This window comes from Dromaius novaehollandiae, chromosome 1 (assembly GCF_036370855.1).
Source record: "Dromaius novaehollandiae isolate bDroNov1 chromosome 1, bDroNov1.hap1, whole genome shotgun sequence".
In the NCBI taxonomy this organism is placed as follows: domain Eukaryota; kingdom Metazoa; phylum Chordata; class Aves; order Casuariiformes; family Dromaiidae; genus Dromaius; species Dromaius novaehollandiae.
The window spans coordinates 71087500-71098261 of NC_088098.1; the positions used below are offsets into that span (position 1 = coordinate 71087500).

Below are 10762 nucleotides of genomic sequence, written 5' to 3' on the forward strand. Positions count from 1 at the left end.
TAGATGTAGTCTTTTTCTTTAGAAGCAGCAACTGATTGCACCAAAGTATAATTTATAAAATAATGATATTAATCAGCTTTTATGGGAATATTTAATTGTTTTCTGCAATTAAAATACTTTGAGTATCATCTCATTTCTTTATCTGGAAAGCTAACAAATGACACATGGCATGTATTTTTTATGACTGTGCATTTCAGATATTTATCAAGGTAACTCTAATATTTCAGTTTTCTTTAACAACTAACTGGAAAAATCAATATGTGATAGGACGCCATGGTGTGTAGCAAAGTATATAAGCATGCGATTTGTATTGCCTGGTCTGTCTTTCTCACTTCAAACTGTCTGGCTTACAAGTGACTACTAAATCCTCCTGTCATTCCACTGTTATCTGATCTGCAGGAATCCAAGACCTAAGCAGACATGTCCAGCCCCAGTAAGGCAGACCTCATTCATGTATTTAAGGGGATTCCCTTTACCACCAGGTCATCTCCAGAACTTTTAAAATCCTTGGATAATTTTGATGCTAGAGAAGATGATGTCCTTTTGGTTTCCTATCCAAAATCTGGTAAGTTCTGCTTTTAGATAGATGTTAATTGCAATAAATCTCAATTGTTTGTTTAGTGTTCTCTGCTTAACCTAGTTAATGGAAAATATCTATGTACAGGAGACAGAGAAGGACATTTGAATGTGTGGATGCATTATTCAGTTATTAAGTGTTGAAATTACAGAAATACAAGTCATTTATCTAAATTTTGATTCTGTAATTTAAAATAATCACAGGTGTTTTCATATTGGAAATCAAATAGATAGCTCTTTCTTGTAAGAAAAATCTATAGTTGAAGGATTTGCCTGAGGACTTCTTGTAGTTAATTATGAGCAACTCAGAGTTGTATTAAGTTGTTTGTATAGTTCTTGCCTGGAGATTTATTCATTTCTCCTTCCTTCTTCCTGTTCCTCCCTCACACAAAGACACACACCAAGCTGAATTAGCCACTTTTCAAAATCTATAGACCCAAGTTACTATAAGGAAAAAAACCCCAACTAGTTATTCTAAAATAAACAATAATTATAATAGAACCCCCACTCCCTGCTGATAAGTTACTTGAAATTTATACTGTTTGTCTAAAGAGATTGCTTTGGTATTAACATTACTCAACCCTTCTCACAGAATTATTTCATACTTCAGCTACAGCCCTAATTTTTTCAGTATTTACACATTTGGAGTCAATGGGGTTATCTGATTATAAAAAGTTTCATGAATCTGGAGGCTCAACAGTATCACCTATAAACAAGCAAGCTGTTTCCAGATGCAAACTGTATGTTCCATATATTTTTTCAGTAATAATTCTTCCTTCTTTTCTTTTCTTTTCTTTTCTTTTTGTTTGCTTTTATTTGTTTTGGCCTTCAAAATAATTTTCTGAAGGCACTCATTGGCTTGCAGGAGTTATAACAAAGCTTTACAATACTCAAGTTACACTAACATCTCCCCTTGAATTTGGAGATATTTCCAAACTGGAGGAACTGAATAAAATTTCATCAAAGAGAATCATCCCAACACACTTAGACTACAACATGTTACCCTCAAACTTCATGAATAAAAAATGCAAGGTAAGGCAAAAAGATATATAAGAAGTAAAATATATTATGCATCTATTAGACATCTATTTTATCTTGTTGATCGTTAATCACTTTTAAATATTCAGTGTTCTTTGGACCGAATTAAAAATTTGCTTTGGAGAAAATTTGGCTTTTTTTCATTCTGTCATAAATCTACTTATTTAAGTAAGTAAGTTTTTCTAGGTGTAACTGCAGAAATATTGATGGTTAGCCAGAAGAACATTAATATTTCAGGTCCTAACATAGGTAGTAAATCTGATTTGTGTGAGCTATTCAAAACTACCTGGCTTGTTCTCTACCAGAACTCAGGATCCAGAATTTCACTAAATGGTTACCATTCAGTACCTTGAGCTAGAACACATGGAGGTTTTATGGATCCAAACATGATAAATTTACAGTTTGCAGACACAGTGTGCTGTGCATTTTTCAGGCACACAGCAGTCAAAGGCAGCACGAGCAGAGACTTGGGCGAGGGTTTGCTCCTGCCCCACTCCTCCTCCCACTGGGTGATTTCTATACCAAATACACAAAATACAGTGTCAATATCTTTTAATCGGAAATATACCATTAGAGGTGGAGTGAGGTGGGAGTCTCACAGCCCCACATCCTAGTGGCTGGAGCACTTGCTTAGAAAATAGTCATCTTGGTGTTTATAGGCTTTTCTGGGGACGAAGGTACTCTGCCTTTCCTGTTGAAGCTCTGTGAAGACCCTATAAAGAGATATTGGGCAGATATAGGAGAGAACAAATGTGAACATGATGATAGTACAGCAGTTAAGATGCTTAGTGGGGTGATCTGCTTCCAGGCAAGTTTTTGGTGTTTTATTCTATTTAATCACTGTTTCACATAAAGTGAGTAAGTAGTCTTAGGAACCAGGACCATGTTTCTTCACTGTTCTGGACCATTGGTGCAGACCATTCTCTAACATTTTCTGTGGGGATCACTCGGCTTCACTGATATATGCATAGAGTATCCTGTCCTGTCCAAGAGAATTGCCTTGAAATGGTTCTCCTAACAACTAACCCAGCCACTTTCACCTCCCTATTGATAGTCCTTTGATCATGTTTGTTTGATGAGTGCCACAACTAGCAACCTGAAATCCATGTACTGACTGAAATGCAGATCATTCAGCATTTGATTTCTGACTTTATTTATTCACTCATTGTCACATTTTTCTGATATCTTTCTTTAACATGTTATCATATCTTTATTCCCTGCTCTGTAAGTCACAGGACTAGGCTTCCAGTCACAAAACTGATGGATTTTACCTGCAAGTGAGCAAAGAGGATTCAGATCACAGTTTTTGGTTCCTCCCATGCTAATGTGAGAGAACTTTAAAAGAATCAGCTCTGAGTCTCAGGTGTTAGAAACCAAAATCCAAGAACTTTGAAATTTCAGAATTACTCAGATCCAGACTACTGGGTCACGGCTAATTTGAATGAAATGGCAAAATTTACATTTTACAGCCATCACGTAAATGTTAATTAGTAAAGGCTTTGTATGTCAGGTGTATGAGATACCTAATGTACTCTTGAGTCAAAATGAAAACATCCCCTTTCATAAAACATCACTAGCCATCTGTGGGAAACATACATCTGTCCATATGTAAGTGCATACTAACCACTACTGACTTCTGCCTGAGAAGGGACAAATACATTTCTATATTAATGATGTGGTCACTGATAGAAGAATCCTAAAGAAAAGAGTTTTGGCACTGTGAACTGCCCCTGAAAATGCCACATTTATGCACACATATAAAATAAGGGCAGAATATTATCCTAATTAATCATATCATCTTCATTTACAGATGATCTACATCATCAGAAACCCAAAAGATACTGCAGTTTCCATGTATCATTACTACAGAGATAATCCAAACCTTCCCACTGTAGATACCTGGACTGCTTTCTTTGACTTGTTCTTAAAAGGAGATGGTAAGGATAAATGTTAGGTTTTCTCCCTGCAGTCTGTGTTAGCTTATCATTCACAGAAAGAGTTGAGAAATATTAATGAACTGTGAAAACTCCTTAATGAACTCCTTATTCCTGTGTCCTTAGATTATTTTCAGGCTAAATTCTAACGTCAAATTAAACAAGAAAAAATAATGTGATGCTATCTTCAACCCTCCAAGAAGACATGTTGACAAGCAGCTGCATTATTTCAGTACTGCTGGTCTTTGAGAGCTGCTGTTCTTTGACATATCTATTAAAACAAAAAAAACATGCTCTCACAAAAAAGTTACTGATATAGCTTCTTCCTTCAAAAACAGACACACTGAAAACCCGCACAATCTGTTGATTCTAGTGCAGATTTGCCTGTATCAAAATATTTCCAGTCTTGTCTTGTTAGCTCCAGCAGCAGAACACTTCACACAAGGAACTCATCTTTAATCCTTGGCAGAGGAAATACATGTATACAACTCTTATCATGCAGACGTAAGAGCAGCTGGGATCACTGCAGCTATAGCATCCCTCCTCCTGGCAGGCAGGCGGGCAAGGTAGACCCTCCAGTCGAATGTGCCCGGAGAGCTCTCCATGGCTTTCTGCCCCACCAAAGTGAGGATACTATGTAGCATGTGGGGCCCTACAAAGGCGGTCCCCAAGCTGAACTGAGAGCTACACTTACAGGCTTGCTCTCTCCTTAAATTGCGTATCTGATGGTGAAGATGGCCTTGGGTGGCCTTTAGAAGGGAGTCTAGACACTCTCTTAAAGCTCCTTTGCATACTGGCTACTTGATGTGTTGTTTTAGTAGCAGGGTCCAAAGACTAAGGACAAGAGTGAGATTTTTATGAGTGGCTGTGCTGGCGTGGAAACTGATGACAGGACCATGTTCCAGGTATCCACTCCCACTTTTAGTGTTTTACTACACCTTTGAAGACGTATGTTCCTGCTATACAACCACAATGATGATAACAGCAACAAGGACAGATGAGCTAGAAAACATCTGAAAGAAAAGTGCTGTTGCAGTCACCATGGGCTTACATCAAAGCTCAAGAAGTCAATTTTTATTTTCTACTAACTTCTGCAGGCTTTCGTTCAGACTTTGTGTTCCTAGTTCAGGGCAGCTTTTAGACATGTCCTTCAATGATCTGTAGGATCTAGGCCTGCTTAGTATCAATTTTGAACGTACAAACATGAAAAAAGAAAAAGGATCGTATTAACTTTTTTAAAAGTATCTCCTATTTGTCTGTCTAGTAGCCTTCTGCTATTTTCTGTGTGTATATGCATGGCGTTAAAGACAAGCATGTTGGTTACATCAGAAATTTGTTTAAGAGAGGATCTGGGGAGAGACTTTGTCATTGTTGCTCTTAACAGAAACACATGAAGGTCCTGCTGTTTGATTCAGCTCTTCTAGTACTCTTTCACAGTTAATCTGAGTTCAGAACAAGGGCAAGGACACAGAGGCAACTGTGACGCTGTCACTGGAGTCTCCAGGAAGGTACTCTGTACTCCTGAAGCCGAAAGGATCACTGACTTTTGATTAGTAGAAACATGGTTTTTCACCCTGATAGTGAGAACCTCAGTAGTAAGAACTCAAGGGCTTGGGGGCAAAAGAGACAATGATGACCTAGTCTGAGAACTTACAGAACCAAGAAGTCATGGCTGTCATTTTTGCTCTGTTTTGCTTTTTTTAAAATGGACAGACTTGGGATCTTTGGATATTCACTTTCTGATACTTCGAAGCCTAGATGGCGTCTCTCCCGCTTAGAAATATGAAAAAAAAAAAAAAAAAAAAAAAGCAGAAACTCCTAAACTATATGTGTTAACGGTGGGATTCTGGAGATCTTCCTTTTCTTGGGCCTGCAACCATGCACAGATGTGGGCTGGGGAGAAGCAGGAACAGTCACTGGCCACTTCACCAGAATGGCTGATCAGGAGAGCAGGGTTCAACTGCACACAAAACACACGTGCCTTGCAGTTAGACAGTGCTTTATGTGCAGGAGAAGGCTCCATTGGAGCATACAACAAGCTACTTGCTCAAAAAACAAAGCTCAAGGTTAGCAACCAGAATGATGCCCATTGCAATGTTACACTTTTCTAGTAACAACACAAAAAACAAGGTCACAGTTCTGGACAATGCTGGCTGTGATTGCATTTTGCTCTAGTGGAGGTTTTCAACTGAGCTTTAAAGCAGGAGGGACTAAGTTATAAACACAGATACTTCGCATTGTTCAAAGAAAGAGTCGACCCAGTTGGATGTGCTCAGTAGCAAGGGACTCAGTTTTTCAAACATCATGACCCACCAAAAAAACAAGATCAGCTCCAGAAAATGCTGCTTTTTAATGCCAAAAATTTGTTCTTTGTTTTTGTCATCTGGCTTCTGATCCATCCTAGCTACTCTCATCTATGTTGCTGGCTGAATGGTGTATTTGGATGATAATGTCTTGCCTATATAGTTTTTCTTTGACTTTTTAAAATACTACAGTAGTCTCCTCTGTTGGGACAAAAAGGAAGTAACAATACAGTGCACCATTTAAAAGACTCGTTTTGTTTCCTAGTGAAGTAATTACGTTTCTAATTGTGACCACAGACATGTAGACATTTGCTAAGATGCTCAGATCTTGTTATGTCATTGTATCGACCCCAGTTACTGGCCTTCCCTTAGGTCTGGAGCCTGTGTTCAACTACAGGATCATATCTCAGAATAATATCTGCATCTCTGATACAAAAACAAATTCTCCAAAGAATGGTAATCTCTATTGATTGCAAGTTTGAGTCACTTTTAGCCAAAAGAATTGAATCAGTTTTAGAGGAGTACAGGTGACACACCAAGAAAGGATTGTTCTCTTAAATGTGTGAGCGTCAAGAGTTATTTATGAATCAAGTTTATGTGAAGATCTTTCATGCAGGGCTTTTTTTTTAGTTGTCTGTGGATCCTGGTTTGATCATCTCCTAAGCTGGGAAGAACATAAAAATGACAAAAACATCCTGTTTTTGTTCTATGAAGACATGAAGAAGGTAAATATGCTCTCTGTTCTTATTTCAGAAAATATTACTTGTAAATTGGCATCAGTAAAATTTCAAAGAGCAAATTATAATGAAAAAGGACAAAGAAGACAAATGTAGATGCATGTCTATGGACATATTTTATATTTGCATAGAATTTTCTATGTGAAACCAAACATTAGTGAAATAATTCTGGCTGCACATGTTGTATGAGTATTAAATCTTATGAGTGATGCATTTTATATATGCAGAAATGGGACACATACTAACTGATTTTCTCCAAGTTACAGGAAGAGTTCTTAAGTTCCTGGTCATGGTTCTATAGAAGAAACATATAAGGTCATCTGTTTAGGGCCATTACCCTGGCATGTCTGACATTTCAGGTGAAACTTCCAAAATGTAACGCAAGATAACAAATCTACTCATGCTCAGGGGAATGTGTGCTTCCAATAAAGAAGAAAATTAGAAGATGGGTGGGGGAGGAGAGCCGTAAGAAAAAAAATTTTGACAAAAGGAAATTATTATGTGGGAACTACTTTGCTATCTTTTAAAAACTTCACATATTGGACAAACTTCAGTTTTCAGAGAATTAATTTTTGAGTAAACAAATTTTTGAACAAACATTTTCCAATGTTTTGATTAAAATAGTTTTGTTCATTTTTGGCAAAAATTTCCGCTATGAGGAATACAAACCAGCCCATTTTGGATCTTGAGTCACTTGGAGGGGCTCTTTAGACATAGTACTTCCAATGGGACAAATCAATGAGATGTTTAGCTTTGCCTGAAAGCAAATAAATGTGTGTGATAAACTTGATACGTAATAAAAAGAGAGTTGTTTTCATATCAACTAAAAGTATGATTCTCTCCTCAGAACAATAAAAGCTTTATTCTTCTTGTACCTCAGGATCTCCCTAAGACTGTAAAGGACATTAGTGTATTTCTGGATTTAAACATTGGTGATCATGAAATCCAAGACATTTGCAAGAAGTCATCATTCTCAGAGATGAAAAGAAACACAGAAAAAGAAAATAGCAATCCCAATCATACTGTTTGTGCACTTACGTCCAACAGGAAGCTGATTTTCCGAAAAGGTAAGTTGATTGGAATTGGCTTAACACAGTAGAAAAACTGGAATCTACCTCGAGCCATGGGCTGACATCCTTCCTGACTACAATGAGGTTTTGGATTAGCCCCAGGAAGTGGTGACAAGATTCTTCAGCTGAAGTCATCTTGAAAATCACTTTCTTTCTAAGTTCTCTGGTTGCAAATGTATGCTTATATTAGAGAAACACAGAGGAGTCACAACAGTTTAACTAATATTGCTCCATGTGAGCTTTTGAGCTAAAAGGAAAGGTTCACAGAGCATTACTCTTTATTTGTCTCTTTTATCTAAATTTTACCACCTCAGTCTTTTACAAGCACCAACATGTCCCCTCCTGTATCACCTGCGAAGGTCGTTTAGTTTACTAGAATGAGAACGAGCTAGACACATTCCTTCTGAAGTAGACTGTTATTAGTGTTTACCTTCTGTATTACCTGTTACCTTTTTGAAATGTTTCTGAAAGAAGAATATGCTGACAACAATAGCAAAGGAATGAATGAGTCAATCAGCTGATGGCCTAATGGGCAGCCTTAAGACCTTGGCCAAACTCGAGCCACAACACGGGAAACGGCTTAAAAGCCTTTATGGGTGATGATCCAGCTGCTTCCATCTGGGTCCCACCAGACCTATTACTAATGATCATGATATATCGAAGAGATTGTGGTTAATGAGATAATCATAATTTGTGCTAACTGCGGCATGAGCAAAAATGGATTACCTTCAAAAACACAGTTAAAATCATTTTCTGCACAAAATATTACTAGCCTCACTGCTCTTTTTCTGTTCCTGCTTTCCTAGGTACGGTTGGTGACTGGAAGAACCATTTCACTCCAAAACAGAATGTGAGGTTTGAGGAAATATTTAATGAGAAAATGAAACTGAGCAAGATGGCAAAAGGTCTCATCTATGAATTCTGACTTCATGTGAAGAACCGCACTCAGTTATCAACAGAGAGACAGATAGGGCAATTGGTGGGAAATTTTGCACAGGCGCTAAGAGACGGTAAAAGGGGGAAAAAACATGCTTTTGGAACCGATGCCACAAAGATGGAAGCAGCACTGACTGATGCAATTGTTTATTTACCTTTTTTATGTACAAATTTACTTTGGATTATCAACCAACCTTTCACACAGTCAAAAAATAAAAATGTGAAGAAGAGGAATTGTAAACTGGAGGTTTGAGGGCAGGAATATTCTGACACAATCCCAGAAATGAACTCAGTTACCAGAGAACAGATACACATGGTTTGAAAAAATGAGGTGTCAGACTCATGTTTCTACCACCAAGAAACCCCTTCATGTATTTCTTTTTTTGCTCTAGAGCATATGACAGAGGAAAAAGAATGGTCTTCCTAGATCTGATTTAGGAATTTTACCTAAGATGCTAGGGGAAAACAAAACAAAACCAAAAAACCCTGTAAGATTCTGAGTATTTAAGAAGTCTAAAAACACATCAAAAGAAAGTGACCAAAAATTTGACCCCCAGACTCAGTCCCTTCCTGATCTGGTGTGATTTGGAAAGTGTCTATCTTATCAGATACTGTTATTGATACTGAAATTGAAAACTGCAGCTGCACGTTTGAAGATCTGCCGTTAAGTTTGGTTATAAAACAGCTTTTCATTTTTTCTTTTTTTTTTTTTTTTTTTTTTACAAAAAGTAGCTCTTTATTATAACTTATTTCTGGGTTAAGTACTGTATAATGCTTGTGTCTTAAATGCAACTGATATAAATCCATGCAAATTCCTGGACCATATTTTGGGAACCTAAAAAAATATATTTTTTTTTCCTGTGAGTTTTTTCCTCCAAAATGCCCATTTCCAGTGTTTTTAGGAGAACTATTTTACTTCCCAGTTCCTGTGCAATAGAATTCAACAGTTTTAATGGGATAAACAAACCAGAGCCCAGGGACAGCTTAGTCTGAATGTGACATATTTAATATGCCCTGATAAGACAGGTTTTCCAAGAATCAGCTGTCAGTGTTCACATCCTACGGACTGCTCTAGGAACCCAGTGAAGACTTTTCTGTCTTTACCTTCAATTTGCCTTGCAAGCTGGCTTTAATCACTCTTATCCCCAAACTGCCTGTCCCAGCCACAGGCATCAGCAGGCAGAAAAAAAAAAAAAACAGCAAAAACTGACTGAAATGAAACTCATGCAGACAAACACTGTATCTCTGCTTTGACTTTGCGTGCTCTGAAGAAGGTATGCATCTGCAACGTAAGCACATCATCTGGATGAGTTTTCTGAAAGGCTGTGGCATGGCCTTATTTATAGTGAACATGAATGCTCTAGTCTCTTATCAGCCCTTTCATTTCATACCTTGCTTGTGCAAGCAGATATCAATACCTACTGATTTTGCATCTGCACAAATGACACAGGAAGCTACATGCTGAAGAGTCTGGTGAGAGAAAAGCCTGTTCAGCAGCAGTCCTTTGCCAATTGAACACATTTCAAGGGAGATGCTGCCCTGAGCACTGTTTTATGCAAATGTCTCATGGGGAAACTAGAAATTGGTTTGCGATGCATTGCTCTTCTGGCACTAAAATCTTTCTCTCTCTCTCTCTAAAATGCCATGAACCATGCTTGCCCTTGGATGCCTTTAAGGTGTCCTTCTCCTGCTACTAACAGGTGGCAAGAAATCAGCTAATGAAAATGCTTGAGCAGTACACTTGCACTTATTTTTTCTAGCCCTCTGAGGATGCAAGAAAGCAAAATCTCCTCGTGCAAATAAGCAGTTGCAAGGGGTCTTTTAATACAAGTTAGGCAATGATATTTAAAGGTCAAATGAAAGGGCCAACAAGCCTTTTAAGAAAACAGGAATAACGATGTTAGCAGGACTGTTGAATCACACTCAAAGGCACAAAGAATAAGCTTTTCAACCCCCTACAGATGAATTCAAGATCTGCTTGAAAGGGAGAAGGAAGCAAACCCAAACACAACCTCAGACAATTAATTGAAGGGAAAACAGCAGAACAGAACAGAGCAGAAAGACTTACAGTTTAGGCTAACAGAACAAAGTGGCAGAGGCACACTGATTTGTACTGCTTTAGAAAGCATTTATAAATGTACACATAATAGGAATTGGTGTGTGCAGGG

General features: G+C 37.8%; 1 protein-coding gene across 1 annotated transcript; it reads left to right on the forward strand.

The window, feature by feature from the left end:
• The first annotated feature begins 2 nt into the window (after positions 1–2).
• On the forward strand, positions 3–9309 carry LOC112978886 (sulfotransferase 6B1-like). The gene is made up of 6 exons (XM_026092646.2): positions 3–565; positions 1424–1608; positions 3425–3551; positions 6482–6576; positions 7469–7655; positions 8465–9309. The coding sequence occupies exons 1-6, from the start codon at positions 421–423 to the stop codon at positions 8581–8583; spliced, it is 858 nt and encodes a 285-aa protein (XP_025948431.1). The 5' UTR covers positions 3–420; the 3' UTR covers positions 8584–9309.
• The last annotated feature ends 1453 nt before the right edge of the window (positions 9310–10762 follow it).